Here is a 20192-nt window from a genome sequence, read left to right on the forward strand (position 1 = left end):
ATGACAGAGCCTTGTAAGTGCTGTCATGGCCAGAACCAGACTCCTCTGTGGAATGCCGTGCAGCTCTTCCTCAAAGCCACTCTCAGCAACAGTCGGAAGACTTGAAGAGTGCCTTCTCTTTGTTTGGTTTTGAATCCCTCCTCTGCCTGGCTTAGATATTCTCAGAGTTCTTCTGATGTGCTTCCAAGAGCCATCAGGGGTCCCCCAAGCCATCTCCACTTCAGATCCTGAGAAGCTGGACAAACCATGTGACGTGGAAGGCGGAAGGGCTCACAGCTGGGCTGGAGCGTGTGGATGGGCGTGAAGCAGCCCAGCCCCAGGCCTGCAGCCAGCAGTCTCCAGGACTCAGGCACAGGTGGCCCACCCCCGTGGAAACGCACAGTCTAGTGATGCTGATGTCACCTCTGGACTGTAAGGCATATTTTCAGATAACGGCAGAACACTCTGGGGAACTCTATACGGCTTGTCTCATGCTCCGGCTGCTAACGCAAACACAGAGCTTGGGCGCAGCCAGTGTTAGCGCGCAGGCCCAGGGTTCAATCCCCTGTACAGAAAACAACCCAAATCAAAGACAAAGTCTTCATAGCTGCAGCTTCAGGGCTGCTAAGGGCACAGCATTAATTCAACAGCCATTTCATCAAGTCTCGGAAAAGTTTCCTTCTAAGCGGCTGAAAGTCACTCTTGGTATAAGTCCTATCTTTACAGTTGGGGAAGATGTCCAATGACTTCAGGTCACCTTGAGTTTGACAAAAAGCAAAATGAAAGTAGAGGTGATAAAGTGTTCAAGTGGCCAAGAGCAGGTGGGTTTACAGCAGTTCCCCACCTGCTGTTTTAGAAGACTCTGACTTCCAGTGCCTGACTGCCTACTTTCTTTTCTTTTCTCTTCTCTTCTCTTCTCTTCTCTTCTCTTCTCTTCTCTTCTCTTCTCTTCTCTTCTCTTCTTTCTTTCTTTCTTTCTTTCTTTCTTTTCTCTCTCTCTCTCTCTCTCCCTCTCTCTCTCTCTCTCTCTCTCTCTCTCTCTCTGTCTCTGTCTCTCTGTCTCTCTTTCTTTCTTTCTCTTTCTTTCACTGAGGATTGAACCCAGGGGCATTCATTCTACCTCTGAGCTACATTCTCAGTCCTTTTTTGATTTTTTTGTTTTGAAACAGGGTCTCACTAGGTTGCTGCATGTGTCATTGTTCTCAAACCTTTGATGCTCCTGTCTCAGCCTCCCAAGTACCAGGATTATAGGCATGCGCCACTGCACCCGGTTCCAGTGCCATTTATTATACAATTAGTCTCATGTGGGAATGCTCTTGTGCTGATTCTTTCATCAAAGCATGTTCTTAAAATATCATACAAAGAAAACTAATTTTTTTTTGGTGGTACTGGGGTTCCCGGAAGCCCTTCTACCCGCAGGGCTACACTCCCAGACCTATTTTTATTTTTTGGAAACAGGGTCTCTTAAGCCAGCGCAGCTGGTTTCGAACCTGCGTGATCCTCCTGTTTCCGCCTCCCAAGCACGGGGATTACAAGCATGCGCCACCACGCCCGGCAAAGAAAACTATTTTTAATAAGCCCTGGTCAATTAGTGCTCTCAGACAAGAAAAACTTTATCATGGCAAATTTTAAAAGTCCTTTGTCAATTTTTTTTGACATGGTGATCATGGAACATTAATTATTTCTGGCGCTGAAGGTGTGTTGTGAAGGCAGGTGTGCATATCCCAATAGCATTAAGAATAAGGTGGGTTTTTTCTTTACACATGCATCTGTGTGCTTGGCACAACCTTTGAGGTGGAAACAGAGTTCGCTGTACCACTCTGGAGTGATGGAAAATCCCAGGCTGGGCAGCTTCAAGTAATATGAACCAGATTGCTAGGAAAAGCATGAAGCTTCCTGGGAAAATGCAAGAGAAAATAAAGCCCACAAAGTGGACTCTCAGTACCCGTGTTGGGGATGATGCTGGATCATATAATAGTCCCCTGCTTGTTTTCAAGATTTGCCTCAAAGGCAAAAAAGGCTGCAAATAGAAAGCGGAGTTCCTCAGCTGGATCCTCTCCTCGTTCCCAGGGCTGGGACTGATCACCTGTACTTGCAGCTGTAGATGTTCACCTGGCCCGCCAGGACAGACCCGGGGCTCTTCACTTCCACGTCAACCACAAACAGCTGGTCTGCTTCCGTGGCGTACTCGACCATGACCACGTAGTGGCCGACCTGTGGAACACGCAGCCGCAGATGCAGTTCCACCTGCCAGAGAGGCCGAGAAGACAGAGCATCATCCAGATGTGAAATACACCAGATAGATTTACATATAGGATATGAAAACAGAGGGTGCCCTGGGCACATTTACATATATTAACATAGCAAGGAATATGATTCTATAGGGATGGAAGTGGGGGGGGAAATACATGATGTCCCAGCTAAACAATGAAATAAACAATTGAAACCTAGATAAACAATGACGAATTATTTATTGTTCACATAAATTTCCACTTTAAAGGGGCATGCTGTATTTTTGTTTTAGAAGTCTAACAACTCTACTTATAGAAAGATCTACTCTTTTTACCCAGAAGCATTTAAGCTACTTGTTTTGTACAGTAAAGGGGGCTATCAAATGTAAAGTAAAGAAATAAAAACTTCTCAGTGAGGGATAAGAGGAACAAAACTGTGCCTTGAGGCACTTTTATTTTTTAAAGAAATTTCAAGTTATCTGAATAAAAATAATGTAAAAGCAGCACGTGTCTCATTCCTAGGATAATGACTATCCATAGCATGGTTTTTACTCTTTTAAACCATATTCTAGCCAGGCGTAGTGGCACACGCTTGTAATCCCCGCGCTTGGGTGGCAGAGACAGGAGGATCGCGCTGGTTCGGAGCCAGCCTCGCTGGCTTAGGAGACCCTGTTTCCAAATAAAAAAATATAAAAATAGGTCTGGGAGTGTAGCCTGGAGGTAGAAGGGCTTCCAGGAACCCCAGTACCACCAAAAAAAAAAAAAAAAAAAAAAAAAACCCAAGAAAAAGAGACCCTGTTTCCAAATAAAAAAAATATTAAAAAAATAGGTCTGGGCGTGTAGCCCGGAGGTAGAAGGGCTTCCAGAAACCCCAGTACCACACACACACACACAAAATTAAAACAAAAAAAGAGACCCTGTTTCCAAATTAAAAAAATATAAAAAAATAGGTCTGGGAATGTAGCCTGGAGGTAGAAGAGTTTCCAGGAACCCCAGTGCCACAAAAAATAAACCATATTCTATGCCTGAATGTGCACACACACACGGTTTGGTTTTTTGAGAAAAACCTTGATCACAGTAGGCAAGCAGGGATGCTTTTGAACTGTAGCATCAGAGACCAGATGGCCTGCAAAGTTGAAAAGATTTACTATCTGGCCCTTTACCAAAAAAATGTGCGCCTTCCCTGATATCACTATGGGTTAGGAACATGGCCACCGCCTTCAGCTGCATAATCCAAGGTTTATTACTTAACATCTGTATGTCTCAGTATCCTTCCCTGTAAAATGAGGATAACAACAGTATCCATCTCTTAAAACATTTATGAGGATTAAATGAATTAGTACATGCAGAGAATTCTTAAGGACTCTATGTGGCTTGTAATATACACTACATAAACATCGAAGATTATAATTGTGACTATTGCTTTCGACATGACTTAATCTTTTCACTCAACAGTATTTTATGTGTTGTTGTTATTGTTGTTGTTATTATTATTATTATTATTAGTAGTAGTAGTAGTAGTAGTAGTAGCAGTAGTGTGTGTGTGTGTGTGTGTGTGTGTGTGTGTGTGTGTGTGTGTGGTGATGGGGATTGAACCCAGGAGCATCCAGGCTACACTCCCAGCCTGATTTTTTTATTCTTTATTTTGAAACAAGGTCTCCCTAAGTTGTGAAGGGCCTTCCTAAGTAGCTGAGGTTGGCTGTGAACCTGGATCCTCTTGTCTCAACCTCCCAAGTACTGGGATTACATGTGTGCACGTGCACTACTACGCCCAGCTCATGTGTTTTTATTATTACATGCAGATATGTTTCACTTTTCTAATGGCTGTGTACTACTCTATAATATTAATATAAATTTATTTAACTAACCCCCTATTGATAGACACGAAGGTTGTCTCCAATTTTCCCTACAACATTTAATATTATATCTCATATGCGTATAAACTTATGTTAGTATTTGTATACCATTCTTAGAAGTAGTATTACTGAGTTAGTGTGTGTTCATATTTAATACCTGAGCTAATATTAGAATTACATTCCTTAGCAGTATAACTGCCTTCAGCCCATGATCTCAGGGTGAGCTTTACCACACTTAATTAAAAATGGTCTTCTCCTTGCCTCCAGGAAATCCACACTTACTTACTGTTCCTTCTGAACAGCTCTAAACCACATAACTGCTATTTTTCAGTGATTTTTCTAGCACTTAAATAACAGAAAGACTTCCCTCAGGGGGGAAAATGTGGATTATCCACAGCCTTTAGACTGTTCCAGTGAAGTATGCCATGCCACTGGTCTGTGTGGAGAGGTGATTCCCAGTTCTCCCCCCTGGGTCTTTCCAAATGAAAGCTCTCCTGCCTTCGCCCACCGCAAAGCCAGCATGGGTCAGTGGCGTCTCAGGTTTTCTCCCAGAGGTTGTTATTGGCTGCTCTCTTAGCACTCTTGCAAGTTTCTAATCTGCTTCCCACCCTGAGCCCTATGGACTGATTTTTGGAAGACTTATTGGAAGAGTTTAAAATACATTTGATGTCAAAAACGAGTTATGAAGGATTCTGATAAAAGATATGAAAATGAAATAAAACTTTGTTTTCTGTTGTTGTCAATTATTTATCTCTAAACGGGAAATTTGAATGGAACCAGTGTCAAGCTGTTTTTTTTTTGTTGTTGTTGTTTGTTTTGTTTTGTTTTGTTTTGTTTTTTTAGCACAGAACTGCCCTCTCTTAGTTGTCAGTGTCTTAGGGTAAGGACACGGGGCAGGGTTATCAAACCTGTCATTGATACAGCGCTAAGAGGGACACCAATGTCTCTGATATCAAAATGGAGATTCAAATGATTTAGTCAGCAAGGATTATTGAACACCTCCTCCAGATCTATTCTCCAGACAGGTGATGGGCATATCATGGAAAACCAGGCAGACATGGTCTCTGCCCTCAGACAGACGTTAACACAATAATTAGACAGCAAGGCAATTACAAGGTAAAATTACACCTGTGTTAAACGCTCTAAAGAGGTGCTATGGAAACATGTAAGACAGGGCCTGAGCTAGTCAAGGAGATGAGCGAGAGGGGAAAGGTTCCCTGAGAGCAACAACCTAGCTGAGCGTGCAGAATGAAGAGCAGACAAGCAGGCTGCAGGGGGAGGGAGAAGGATTCGGGCAGAGGGAGAAGCCTGCAGTGGGAGGCTCCCCTGCCACAGAGAACACTGTATGCATAAAATGAAAGTCGAAGAGATCAAAAGTAGATCAGGTGGCCGAGGGACAGAGAGCGCGAGGTGGCACGATATAACCGGGAGGAAGGCAGGGCATCTTTAGAAGATGTGCTAATACTTTTATCTCTATCCTAAGATAAACGCAATTGTAGTATTCCAGTGGTGTGTGCGCGCATGCAGCAGGGGTGGGCAATGAGGATCAGGATAAGCATGCTGGCTTATAGGAACAGACTGGAGATGCAGTGGGCAAGGGCAGATGGGGGTGTGCTAACTGGGGGCTACTGCAGGGCTCCTCAAGAGACACGGTGGGTGGCACAGGCTGAACAGCACATATCCGACATGCTTGGGACCAGGAGAGTTAAAGAATTTGGAATATTTGCATATTCAAAGTAAGATATAATTGGGGATGGAACTCACATCCAAATGTGAAGTTCATCTGTTTCACACAGAGGGTAAATGGCTCAAAGGAGGATAACGTACAAAGGTTTCTTTCACAGGACAGGAAATCAGGGCATTTGCAAGACCTCTTCTAACTGCCTAATTCTACCAGTCTCGGCACAGTTATCTGTAACAGCGCTGTCCACAGAACTTTCTGCAAACATGGAAATATTCTATGATCTGCATGAATAGGCGGGCCACCAGATAATATGTCTATATTACTGAGCATGATTGAGCATTAGAAATGTGATTGGAGCAACTGAGGAACAGGCTTCATTATACATAAGTTTAATTATTTGAGGTCACATTGGGCGAAAGGTTTTCTATTGGATTGGAAGGGTTTGCAGTCACATTGGGCAAAGGGTCTTGAGGACCAAAGGAAAGGATTCTGTGGTTGTCCCCAGTCATGTCTATAAAGTACTCAAAGAGCAAGTTTGTGTGTGGGGGGGGGTGGTTACTGGGGTTCCTGGAAATCCTTCTGCCTCCGGGCTACACTCCCAGACCTATTTTATAGTTTTATTTGGAAACAGGGTCTCTTAAGCCTCCTCCTGTCTCCGCCTCCCAAGCACGGGGATTACAAGCGTGCGCCACAACGCCCGGCTCAAAGAACAAGTTTAACATGGCTCAGTGTGGAGTATCATCCAGCCCCAGTCGACATCAAAGAACTCAGAAAATGCTCAATATATCTCTGAGAAATTCTTTCAGAATTTGAGAAATGACTGTGGTCAAACATTTTGAGCAGATACAGACATGAAGATAATATTAGCTTTGACAGTAAATGAAAGGCTGCCTCACCTCCGTCCCGCTGAGGTCCACCATGACCGGGTGGCCTGGGCTGAGCTGCCTCACTGCCAAGGGTCTGGGCTCCCCATCGTGCAGGAAGTGCTTGGCCTCACAAGCCAGTGTGCAGGGGAATCTGGTCACAGGCAAATGCTGGTAAAGCAGGCAACTTCAACAAGAACCAAAGACAACAGTTACAATCAAGAACAAGATCCCCAAGGCATCCCCAGGACTCTTAGTCCCCCATTCACCTTCCTCATCCCTGCATCATTCCTTCAACTAACTCTTATATGTGTCGACTACAGGAATCGAGCAGCAAATTCCCATCTGCATGAGGAAAGGAGGAAACAAAGGTCCACAAACTCAGGTTCTATTTTAAGCTCTTATCTTACCCAGTGCATGAGCCTGAGGTTATGACTTGGGCATGCGGTGACATTACCACATGCTGGACAGAGGTGGCCACTCGTAAAGCAGCTGCAGTGTGTGTAAAGTGCATTGTGGTTTCTACCTTAAGGACATATATAAAACCCAGAAGAAAAATCACAAATAATTCTCCAGAGCACCTTGCTGCAGCGTGACCTTGAGGCCTACCATGAACCCTTGCATACAAGGCTCCTAACTGAGAAGGCCCAATGATTTTATGGCTGTGCCTTCTGCCCCATACTAACTTCTCCTGGGGCGATCCTGCGTGGGCACATGGTTCTGTGACGGGCAGCTGTAGTGCCGATGCTTCAGAGTAGTCCCTGGGGAGCAGCACCAGGTAATCCTAGCAAAGACCAAAAAGGGTGATTATTCGTTTTTCTGGCAGCAAAATAACAAACACACTAGCTGTTTTAGTCCACTTTCCTGTCGCTGTGACCAAAATATCTGACATGAACACCATAGAAGAGCAAAGGGCTACTTGGGGCTCCTGGATTCACAGGTTCAGTCCAGAGTTGGCCAGCTCCAAGGCGGACATCACGATGGCACAGTGTGGCAGGAGAAACCTGAGCTCAACTCAGTGGTGGCCAGAAGCCGAGGCAAGGGTTGAAAGCTACCAGGGACAAACAAGTCCCCAAAGCCACACCCCAGTGGGCCACCTACATTAGCCTTACCCTACTGCCTACCTTACCATCCAGGAAGTGCATTCAAATCATTAATCCTTCAGTGGAAATACCCACTGCCAAGGTCCATTGATGAGGTTAGAGTTCTGATTCAATCATTTGCCTCTTAACATTTTTGCATGGCTAATACATGACCTTTTCCAGGAGACATTCTCTATCCAAGCCAGAATACCAGATAAATTAATAATAAACAGTTGAGCTAGGCATGGTAGCATGTGCCTATAATCTCAGTACTTGTGAGGCTGAGACAGGAAGATCACAGGTTTGAGATAAATCTCCATAATTTAGCAAGATCCCCAGCACCTGGTGAGACTCTGCTTCAAAATAAAAAAAGGGGTGGCTGGGGATATAGTTCAGAGGTAGAATGTCTCTGGGTTCAATCCCAAGTAAATAATAATAATAATAATAATAATAATAATAATAACAACAACAACAACAACAACCAGGTGAAGATCACTAGTTAACTTCTCTAGATCAAGTGATTGTTCCTCACCCCAACTCAGAAGAACCCACAAAGCAACTCTTTGCAGTTCTTTATGCACTGGAGATAAGCCCCTCAGTTTGAATATCTGAATCCTTCAAATCTCAGGAGATATTTTACTATCTCTTCTGGGTGGCTTATAAATTCAAAAATTGGCAAAGATACTAGCTGTTGACTGATAAGATGTTCCTGTGAGAAGCTAGAGGCTTCCATCACTGCAGAACACTGAATGCAGATGGTGTTTGATGGCTCTCTGCTGGAGCAATGCTCACCTGGCATGGCATAAAAAGTGAGGTTTTGTGGTCCTGGTGACTCATAGAATGGAATTGGCCTCCCGCCTGTTTACCAAATGAGAGGAAGAACATGTTCTCCTGAGTGTGCCAAGTGAAGCCCACAGCATACGTTCAGCTAACCAGCTCTTCAGGAAAGAGCTCTGGGCTTTGAGATGCAGATCATTTGGCAGCTTTCTAGCAATCCCACATCTGCAGAGGGAAGGAGGAAGGGGTGTTTGCTTCAAGTGCCAAGAGACTCACACAGGGTCCAGAAGGCATCTTCTCTCCTCAGGGATAAATGTGTAGGAGGAGGAAGATAGAAGCTTGTAGATCGGGGGACTTAGTGTCGAGCAAAAGAGACTTCAGATCAAGGAAACTCCAACGGAGTGACGGAGGTGTTTGGGAGAGAGAGGGAGGGAGGAGGATAGAGGTAATGAAGGTCACAGATGAAATAATGCTGTGTACATATAGAACATTATCAATGCCAATCTCAATGACAGACAGACATGGGGAAGAGGAGAGTGGGCTGGAATCTGGAGGCAAACAGGCCAAGTGTTGGCTGCATGTATATTCCCATCTCTCTGTACCTCATTATGGTGTCTAATTACAAGGTACCAACAAAAGCACAAAAATGAGCCAGGTGTGGTGGTGCACGCTATAATCACGGTACTTAGGAAGCTGGGACAGGAGGATCATAGGTTTGTGGCCAGCCTCTCAGCAATCTCAGACACACTCTGAAACTTAGAGACTCTGTTTCAAAATAAAATGTAAAAATAGGGCTGGCATGTAGCTCAGAGGTAGAATGCCTCTGGGTTCAATCCCTAGTACCACACACACATTAAAAAGGTATAAAGTGGCTATTGTTCTATTCATGGCTTTCCTGACTGTATTTCCTCATTACTCTGTGGTCCTGAATCCTAGAAGAGTAAAGGCTAATAATAAGTACTCAATAAAATAGTTTTAGGGAAATGGGATTACAATAGGGAAGTCTACATGTACTACTACAGAAGTACAAGTACCAAATATCACTAAGCATCTTCTAGATTTAATGGTAATAACTTTTTTTTTTTTTTGCAGGTCTGGGGATGGAACCCAGAGGCATTTGACCTCCGAGCTACACCCCCTGCCAATTTTTTTTATTCTTTATTTTGAAACAGGGTCTCACTGAGTTGCGAAGGGCCTAAGTAGCTGAGGCTGTCTGTGAACCGCGATCCTCCAGTCTCAGCCTCCCAAATGCTGAGATTACAAGTGTGTGCCACCACACCCAACTCCAAATGGTAGTAACTTATAATGAACCTTTTCTTTCCATTTGTCCAACTTTGAACCCATTATTGGCATCGGTGGAATTTTTAACTTATTCATTTCTTTTCTTTTCTGTTTCTTTTTGGTACTGGAATTGAACCTAGAGGCATTCTACCTCCAAGCTATACCCCCAGCCCTATTTTATTTTTATTTTGAAACAAGGTCTCACTAGGTTGATGAGAGTCTCACTACTTGTTAAGGCTGTCTTCGAACCTCTGATCCTCCTGTCTCAGCCTCCCAAATGCTAGGATTACCGCCATGTGTCTCTATGCCCAACTCTCTTCCTCATTTCTTTGCTTCTTTGTTTCTTTCTGTGTGTGTGTGTGTGTGTGTGTGTGTGGCACTGGGGATGGAACCCAGGGGCATTCCACCTCCAAGCTACATACCCAGCCTTCCCTGTTTTTTATTCTTTATTTTCTTGAAACAGGATCTCACTAAGTTGTAGAAAGTCTCACTAAGTAGCTGAGGTTGGCCACGAACCTGTGATCTTCCTGTCTCAGCCTCCCAAATATTGGGATTGCAAGGGCGCCTCACCATGCCCAGTTAGTCTCATCCTCGTTTCTAACACTGTGAAGCACTCTTAAACTTTTTTAAATCAGCAAAGCTTTCTGTCAAGAAGGTGAAAGAAAAACAAGGACTGAATGGGCACCATAAACCTCCATGTTATCTTTGTACAATTCCAAATTTGGAAAGTATAAATATTGTCTCTGCTTTTTTGGAAGAAGTCAATGAGGCAGGCTTGGGGTTATGGCATCTGCCTAAGATTTGCCAGCACAGCCAAAAAATGGGGCTGTTCCAGAAGGAAAAGTTATATGTTTCCATTCAAAGAGCACAAAACCAAGTCTTTGTCAAGGACTTTGTTTTGAAATGACCTTTCTCTAAGCTGAAGCAGACCTCAAAGCACCTATCAAAGCAGGCTGTCTCACAGAACAGGTTCCATCCCTCCAGTTCCCCGTGGCTTCTCCAGCTACTCTATTAGCAGTGGCAGACACAGCCTGGCCTTTGAGGAGCAGTTCTTTGTCAAAGGCAACACTTTGATGAGCTTCTTGTCTACGTTCAGGTAGGAGAGACCAGGGGGAGTGTCATGAGGAAGCCCTGGCTCCTGTGGCCTCTTCCCTCTCTTTCCTTTAGGGGCTTCTGTCCTCTAGTTCTTCTGACTTTATTCTGCATGGTCCCCAGAAACCCCCTCTGATTTGTGATGGTAAATATCCCAATTAAGCTTTGGGGAGGCAGGCACATCTGCTTAGGGAGGCTTTCTGCTTGATCTGATAACTCTGAGTCACTATGAGTTATATTTTGGTTGTTTTGCTGTTTTTTTTTTTTACTTATTTTTGTTGTTTTGTTGCTTATTTGATCAAAGAGAAATTGGATGAAAATACATAAAAGATAACTTTAAGCTGGCTCCTATGTCATTTGAGGGCAAAGGCTACTTTAGGTTTCTGTGTGGTGGAAGAGAACCACCTGTGATTTTGACATCCTATCAGCACTCTGAGTCATGCTATTGGGCGAGAGCATCTCTAAGGGGGAGCATCCCTCAGAGCTCACCATTCAGAACTCTGCCTTACCAAGAGGACTCCATCTGCCTTGATGCAAGCGGTCCATGTCCCTGGGGTGATGGAGAACGGGTCTGCAAAGCCATTTCCAGGGACGGTGACAAAGGCTGGCTCCTTACTCGGCAAGAAGGTGATCTCTTTGCTTTGAGCAGCACCTATCAGAAATACAGAGAACTGTGCAGGGCATCTTTATAGTAGCCAGTGTTAAGACTTTAGGTAATTCAGTTTTGAACACCCAGCTTATACCTGAAAAACTTTAAGGTGGTTTTACTATTTAGATTTGTTGATTGTGTTTTGGCATATACATATGTCCAAAACTGATCAGAAATATATTGATAAAATATTAGCACTGGCCTACCTGGCTTGAGAATGTGACTAATTCTTTTAAATGTATGAAAATAAGTGTACTAACATCTATAAGATGGTTAGGATTATCTTGCATATGGTATGTGTTCAATATGTTATTTCATTAAATTAATTTTATTTATGTGACATTCTTAAATATTATTTTTATTAATAAACATGCATTTATTTTGTCACTGAAAAAATTCATACTTGGGAAGAAGAGGCAGGAGAATCACAAGTTTAAGGCTAGCTTGGGCATTTAGGGAGACCCTGACTTAAAATAAAAGGACAAAAAGGCCCAGGGAAGTAGCTCAGTGGTCTAATTCTTAGCGTACAAAACCAAAGAAAGCATGGTGTTCGGCAGTTTTCAGGATGCAATGTATTTTCCTCTGCATTACATAAAGGACCTCTGGAGACAGTTCAGAAACAAATAAAATTGCTACATCTGAGTCCAATTGAGACTTTTTCTTGAGAATCATTGTTTGCCCCAAATCCTTGCATGCATGCTTGTCCTACAGATATCTAAGTGCCAGGCCTGGAGCTGAGTTCTGGGGCCAACACTGTGAACACAGCAAGCACGGCCTTGGCTCATTGACAGTGGGGAAGGGAATATGAGGGATACAGACTAGAAAGTTGGAGAAAAAAATAATGGTGCAGCGTAGACAGTGGTGATTGGGAGGAGGTATACATTACCTTGGGAATATGTAAGTGAGCTCCTGACCCAGACTTGGGAAGAATTGTCTCAGAGGATAAGGAAACAAACCAAAATGTGTTCCAACTGTGTGAGTTAATAGAGGGCAGACTGCTGATGGTATTGTCATCCAGCAGGCAGAGGGTTCTATTAAAAAGAATGTGGAATCTGAAAACTTTGTCTACAAGACCAGCTATACAAAAAGAAAATAAACCAAACTACCAAACTAATGCATGTGTATCTATGTTCATCGCTGCACAATTCGCCATAGCCAAACTATGGAACCAGCCAAGATGTCCATCAACAGATGAATGGATTACAAAACTGTGGGATATGTACACAATGGAATTTTACTCAGCCATCAAAAAAAAAAAAACCTCAATTTCATTTTCAGGGAAATGGATGGAACTGGAGGACATTATGCTAAGTGAGATTAGTCAGTCACAAAAAATAAGAAATTAGATGCTTTCCCTAATATGTGAGAGTTAAGAAGAAATGGGTCATAGGAGGAACTCTAGATGAAAAAGGAAATCCTATAGAGGAGCAAACAAGACAACCTAAAGGAGGAGAAAGGAGGAGGAAAGAGGAAAATCTCTAAAACACACAATGTACTTAAACATATCGAAGTCAATCACTAAGCCAAGCAAGGGAGGAAGGGACGGGGAGGGAGAGAAACAAGATTTTCCATCCAACAGACAACTAAGATAAGTTATCTGTGGAGATTCATTATTTATGTTAGTCTTTTACCTATCTCTAAATTGTATTATTTGCTTTTATTGTTGTTAATTTTCAGGATTTCTAGTTGGAAGGTTAATATACCTTCAGATATAGCATTTGGAAATATTTTATCCCATTCTATCAGTAACTTTTAACTTTGTTTACATTGTCTTTGGATATACAATTTTTTTTATTTTTTAGGGAGTTTGTTTACCCTTCTGTTGCCTGTGCCATTGAAATCATATCCAATAAATCACTTCCAATTTCAATGTTGTGAGGTCTTATGACCCAGATTTTCTTCTAAAAGTTTATAGTCTTAAGATTTCTATTTAGGTCTTTTATCTATTTTGAGTTAATATTTGTATATGTGTTAGGTAAGGGTCCAATTTTATTCTTTTTCGTGTAATTATTATTTTTCAACAATATTTAGTTAAAAGACTATTATTTCCTCCACCAAATGTTCATGGAAACCTTGTCAAAAATAACCTGACAATATATGGAAGAATTTAGCTCTAGGCTTTTATTTAGCTCCAATGGTTTATATATCTGCCTTTAGAACAGTACTACACTGTTTCAATTATTGTAGCTTTATATGGTTTGAAATCAGAAAATATACATCTTCTAGCTTTGTTCTTTTTCGAGATTGTTTTGGGTATCTAGAGTCCATATTCCATATTAGGATAGATTTTTTTCAGAAAAATAAATATCTAAATATATGATAGTTTCACCTAAAAAAAAAAAGAAAAAATATTCTCTGGTAAGAAAGAAAGCAAAAAGAAATATTGAAATGTTATCTTTAAGTTATCAAAAGCTTGGTATCAGACAAATGAAACTGTTATATGAGATTATCATTTTTAATTTGGGATAAATTGCTATAATACTAGATGTCAACCACTAAGCCAAGCATGGGAAGGAGGGATGGGGAGGGAATGGAGTGGGGACCGGGTGGGGGTTGACTGGCGATGTGTGCATGTATGTCTACAAAAGTTTTCTTTGTATCCCACTATGATGTATTAATACAGTGCACCAATAAAAAATTTAAAAAAAAGACCAGCTATACACCTGGGCCATTTACTAGAGCTCTAGGCTCTGTGTCCTCTTCAACCCTTTGCAGTCCATGTAGTGCTTATGGCATGAAGGAATGGGAGCTGGACTAGCTGTACCTGATAAAGCCAGCCTGCCAGTTCTTCCTACTGGCTAGTACTTAACCTCCAGCTGTGCAGGCAAAGCTGATAGGACTTGGATATGACATCATTTCGTCTCCCAATTCCAACTCTGCTGTGATGTTAAACAAAGATGCTTATATTTTGATCCTAAATAAGATCCCCGTGGAGCCATTTTGCATCCTTAGGGAACTTTTTCTTCTTTCTTTCTTTCTTTCTTTCTTTCTTTCTTTCTTTCTTTCTTTCTTTCTTTCTATCTGTGGTACTGGAGATGGAACCCGGGGCCTACTTTCTTTTTATTCTTTATTTTGAAACAGGGTCTCAGTAAATTGCTGAGGCTGGTTGCAAACTTGGAATCCTCCTGTCTCAGTTTGCCAAATACTAGGATAACAAGTGTGCACCACCACACCTGGCTCTTAGGAGACTTTCAATGCTCCCTGAAGTCTGTCTCTGAGACTTATAGAAGCCCTGGTTCCTTCTAGGACAAATTCCCAGGCCACCTCTCTGACTGTGGTGAAATTGTCTCTCTTCTGCTGTCCCTCACCACTGAAGGAGATTCATACATCTCTCTGTTGGGCTTTTTATGCTTTACAGCCTTCAGCTTAAAAATTCCTATCCTCACCCATTTCTCCTTGAACTACTTGGTTTGCCTAAAACAATGGGAGAACTAAGGGCAGTTGGCCAAGATCTTCCAAGTAAGACGAAAAAAAGTGGTGCCCTCTGACCATAAATAAACTATAAGTCCACTTTGCTCAGTGAAGGCACTGTGACCCAAAAGGTCCAGCCAAGGTACAAAAGTTCTTATTATCATTTTAATGGCAGTTAGTAATACTTCAACAGCAAAGCTTAAATAAGCTTAAACAGAAAAACTTAAATAAGAATTAAAAGATAAAAAGGTACCCAGAGAAGTGTCCAATCAGACAATGCGCCAGGCTTAACATTTTCTAAGGATGACCGAGTTTGTGAAAATTGGAGAAACTATTTCTTGATCACTTTTTAATTGAGAAAGAGCTCTAAATTTGACCCACCAGTCTTCATCCAGGATGGATAAACAGTAATACGGCCAGATACTGTTTCGGTTCCAGGGTTCACGTATCTCAGAATAATGTGAAACAAGGAGAGATGCGACTTCCCCACATCCAACATCATCCTGACTTCATTCTGAAAATACCAGAAAGCCATGAAGTTTAGGAGAATGGTAGAAAGAAATGCTCGCCCAACCAATAATTATATTCTGTAAGTTTCATGAATGGACCTCTGATGTACACACACACACACACACACACACACACACACACACACCACTCACTCCCATTCAATGAGGACCAAGTAACTATGTGAAACAGTCAGTCCTAACAACGGATTTAAGTCACTTAGGATAAAAGTGACAGTGAAAACATACTCCCTCCACACTGAGATCCTCTTTTGGCCTTGTGTAATCAGTCAGACAGAGAAGAGATTTAGATGGACTAGTTTAAGAAAGCCACGGTGACAGGGACCACCACCGCTGGCTGGGGAAAATGAAAAGGCAGAAGATAAGGAAAGTGTGTTATTTCACACCATCACCCTCGCAGAGAGACCCTCCAGGACCCACTTCACATATATAAAATCTAAGTGGTTATAGAAAATAATGACAGCTGAGCTAAGGGTAAAGACCCCAAGCACAATGCTGATAAAATCTAGATGCCCCTATAATATTTCTATTCTGTCTTATGAGGCTTTATCTCAAGCTCTTATCTAAGGAGAACAGTGGCTTTTTGACCTAGAAGAGGAGTCATGTGGGTCTCCAAGCCCTAGGGCACACATAATATTCTGTAGGCATCACAGAGCCCATGAGCTCAATGAAAGAGGACTATCTTGATTTGGAACCACAGACAACACATCCAGACCCACAGTGGCTCAAGAGAAGTTTATGAAATACGGAAATTCCCAAATCAGTTGTGCTTTTGGTCTCTCCCACAGCCCCTTTGGCTCCGATGAAAAGGACATATTGAGATATTGGTGGCAACAAAAACTAACTTTGGGTTAGGTCACTGGCTGCAAGCCGGAGCTGTGGACTTCCGGATGACTCACGGTGAGGACACCTGCTGGCCCTCAGAACTGGACTGAATTCATTTCTTAGTGTTAGTGCCAAATTGAGAAATAAAATATGCAAAAAATGTATTAAAAATAAGGTAAAAGAAATGGCCATTCAAGAAACACTACCAAGGTCCTCTGAACAAAAGACTTAGAAAATCCATCCTTTTCTAAGGATGATTCTTATTCCTGTTGACCAGCTATTCTTTCAAACTTTGGACATCTGTGTCAATTGTGTGCTATTATAGCTCAATAAAATCCAGATATTTTCTGAATAAAACTGAATCACTATATTTTATGCAAGGGGAAGAGTGAGGTGTTCTAAGGCCATACATCCTATTTGAGAAAGAAAGATTGGTTGGAGGAAATTGGCCAGGACAAAAAACAGTATTATAATCAGTGGGGGCTCCAGGAGAACTATGATCCTGTCCCAGTTTCTCCTATACTAATCCTGCATTTTCTGAAGACACCATGGTCACCAGTTTCTCTCTCTTATTCAGAATCTCTCTACTTAGAAACATCTTGAAGAGGCCAATCTCAGAAAGAAAATTTGAGGACAAAACTTCTCAATGACTCTACAGGATTTTTTTGGTAATAAATATTATATAAAATAAAAAGGTAAACAAATAACATAAATTTTCTTGCTCAAAGAAAGAATAGATTCCAAAATCTATTTCTCACTGCCCCCTTTCCAGAAAAAAAATTATCTCCGTGCCCCCTTGGACACTTAACCACCCACCTTATTTTTATTCAGTGATTCAGTGTGGACTAAAGGCAACCACTGCTCCCTGGGTTGTTCCAGTAACCCCCCCAGGGGGCAGTATTGCCCATTTTGGAGTCTATACATGCAGAGCCTTCATAGAACACAATGAAGGAAAGGAGAAATAAGGGGGAAAAAAATCAAATAACACTAAAACTCCTCATTTTATCTTAGTTTCTATTCACATAGTTATTTGGGGTTTAAAAAAAGACAAGTAATTAGCAACACTAGTTTCAATGGTATTAATTAAGCCAACTTATTTTTATTTTCCACAAATGGCTATAAGAAAAATGCCCTTACATATAACTTAATGTAATTTAAGAAAATTCCTTCTTTTTGTAAAAAGTCTCCAGAGATAAACAGCATTTTCTTTAATTTCTTCATTTTCTGATTTGATGACTGAATTAAATCAGCAGTGAATTATGAAATTCACATGTATGCTAATCAGTTAAAATCCTAATCTAGTCTCAACTCCAAATATAACCTCAACTGCAACTCTAACCCAGACTCTGGAGAAAAAGAACCCTGGAGTCAAGTTTGGGGGACAGTTCACCATTTGGAGATCCCCGAGATTGTCACTGGTGCGTACACGGGCTTCCCCGCCATGAGCTAGGACCAATGTGCTGGGTACCTGTACTGGGGTCATCTGAGCATATCCTCTCCAGCTAAATCCAGGAAATTCCAGGGAGTCAAATCCAAAACGAAGGTCTTTTCCATTAGGCACAGTGCCATCTTCAATCTCATACTTCATATGATGCAAATCCGGAAAGTAGTAATTCTCTTCAGGCCTTTTATAAGTAAAAAGTAAATGTAGGCACAGGAAGTTAGGTTCATTGGTTATCTGAATATCTTTTAATCTTTGTAGTTATTGCTAAACAAACTCCACCAAGTTGATGGTGAACATTAAATAAGGATGAATGAGAGTGGGCCCCCTACTCATGCTCTAACTTGTTTTGATTCATGAAAATATTTATATAAACCACGCCCAACTCCTACTCCTTCCAAGCACTAAAATGAGAAAGTCATTTAGCATAATTCATAGTGTGTTCTTTAATATATTCTTCACCATGTCTAGATGGTTGCCAACAACTAATCAAAGTCAAATTAGGTTTTTTATTATTCATTCATTTGTACACTTATATTCTATCATTACACAAGTATTAATATCTATGATATCTATGTGCCAGGAACTATTGCTGAGCAATACAGATACAATGATGAGTATGATATAAAATATTTCATATGGGAGATTCAAAACAGCAAATGTGGGACACAGCACATCTCAGTAGCTAAAACTAAGTTCAACTACTAAGAAGGCAGTGTCTTAATAAAATAAATATAGCTCACAACCCAAAAGAGATCCAAGGACCATGGCAGAAGGAATCCAGTAACTCTGAACCACGAGATCCACTGCAAAAAGCCCAAGTGCACAACGGACCTGCCGTGGATGTGGCTGGCTACAAGCATCATTATGGGCCACGGGCCCAAACCGCGAGTCCCATTGCAGCAACCCTAAGAAATTCAGAAAAAAAAACCCAAGAGTTTGAAAGTGGCCATAGAGTTCCAACATCTTAAGTGGCGAGCTGCACCCAAGCACCTGAGAGGCACTGCTTGCTCACCACAGGCAGCACCCACAGTGGCACAGCAAGACCTCCAGAGACCCAGAAGGGGACCAGGTAACCCTGTGCACCCAGAGAAGATGCAGGACCCAGCAGCGCAGTGAGCCCTCCAGAGACTTCACAACTTGTTCTGGGAAACTAAAAGAGATGGAATTCTCTCAAATTCCTTCTATGAGGCCAGTATCACATTAATCCCCAAACCAAATAAAGATACCTCAAGAAAGGAAAATTACAGACCAATATCCTTAATGAACACAGATGCAAAAATTCTAAACAAAATACTAGCTATACACATTTAAAACCATATCAAGAGACTTGTACACCACAACCAAGTTGGTTTCATCCCAGAAAAGCAAGGCTGGTTCAACATATGCAAATCGATACACGTTATTCACCACATAAATAGAACTGAGAACAAAAAAACACATGATCATATCAGTAGATGCTGAAAAAGCATTTGACAAAATCCAACACCCATTTATGTTAAAAACACTGCAGAAAATTGGAATAGAAAGAACGTATTTCAACATCATTAAGGCAATATACAATGAACCCAAAGCCAACATCATATTGAATGGGGAAAAATTGCCAGAGTTCCCTCTAAAATCAGGAACAAGACAAAGATGCCTACTATAACCACTCCTTTTCAATATAGTCCTTGAGACTCTTGCTACAGCAATAAGCCAAGTGAAGGAAATCAAAAGAATTCAATAGGAAGAGAGGAATTAAAACTATCCTTATTTGCAGATGACATAATACTTCATCTACAAGACCCAAAGAACTCAACCAAAAGACTTCTGGAGCCGCTTAACCAATTCAGCAAAGTTGTAGGATACAAAATCAAGGAAAACCTAAGGAAATCAGTTGCTTTTCTTTATGCCAACAATGAATCCACAATGAAAGAAATAAAACAATTCCATTCACTATAACCTAAAAACCAATAAAATACCTAGGAAGAAACCTAACCAAAGATGTAAAAGACCTCTACAACAAAAACTATAAAACATTAAAGAAAGAAATTGAAGAAGACCTTTGAAGATGGAATGATCTTTGCTCATGGATAGGCAGAATAAATATCAAAATGGCCATTCTGCCAAAAGTGATCTATAGATTCAATGCAATTCCTATTAAAATACCAATGACATTCTTCATAGACCTATAAAAATCAGTCGTGAATTTTATATGGAGAAAGAAAAGATCCAGAATAGCCAAAGCAATTCTCAGAAATAAGAACCATGCAGGAGCATCACAATCTGGACCTCAAATTATACTATAGAGCAATAGTAGTAAAAACAGCATAGTATTAGCACAACAACAGAACAACAGGCATACTCACCAGTGGAACAAAATAGAAGATACAGAAAGAAACCCACCTATAGTCAACTAATCTTTGACAAAGGGGTTAAACTCATACGCTGGAGAAAAGAAAGCCTTTTCAACAAATGGTAATTGGAGAACTGGCTACCCATTTATAGAAAG

The 20192-nt window shown here is 41.4% G+C and overlaps 1 protein-coding gene across 2 annotated transcripts in view; it reads right to left on the reverse strand.

The window, feature by feature from the left end:
- The window catches only part of LAMA3 (laminin subunit alpha 3), a gene marked incomplete at both ends in the record, with an annotated part of 284682 nt that overhangs the window by 120182 nt on the left and 144308 nt on the right, over window positions 1-20192 (reverse strand). For both annotated transcript variants that reach the window (XM_080714582.1, XM_080714581.1), the window contains 6 exons: window positions 2066-2226; window positions 6647-6800; window positions 7300-7397; window positions 11355-11497; window positions 15287-15419; window positions 17726-17882. In XM_080714582.1, the coding sequence (XP_080570708.1) occupies window positions 2066-2226; window positions 6647-6800; window positions 7300-7397; window positions 11355-11497; window positions 15287-15419; window positions 17726-17882 (846 nt within the window). The remainder of the gene's footprint in view (window positions 1-2065; window positions 2227-6646; window positions 6801-7299; window positions 7398-11354; window positions 11498-15286; window positions 15420-17725; window positions 17883-20192) is intronic.

The sequence above is a fragment of the Muscardinus avellanarius genome (assembly GCF_963383645.1).
Source record: "Muscardinus avellanarius genome assembly, chromosome: 17".
Classification (NCBI taxonomy): domain Eukaryota; kingdom Metazoa; phylum Chordata; class Mammalia; order Rodentia; family Gliridae; genus Muscardinus; species Muscardinus avellanarius.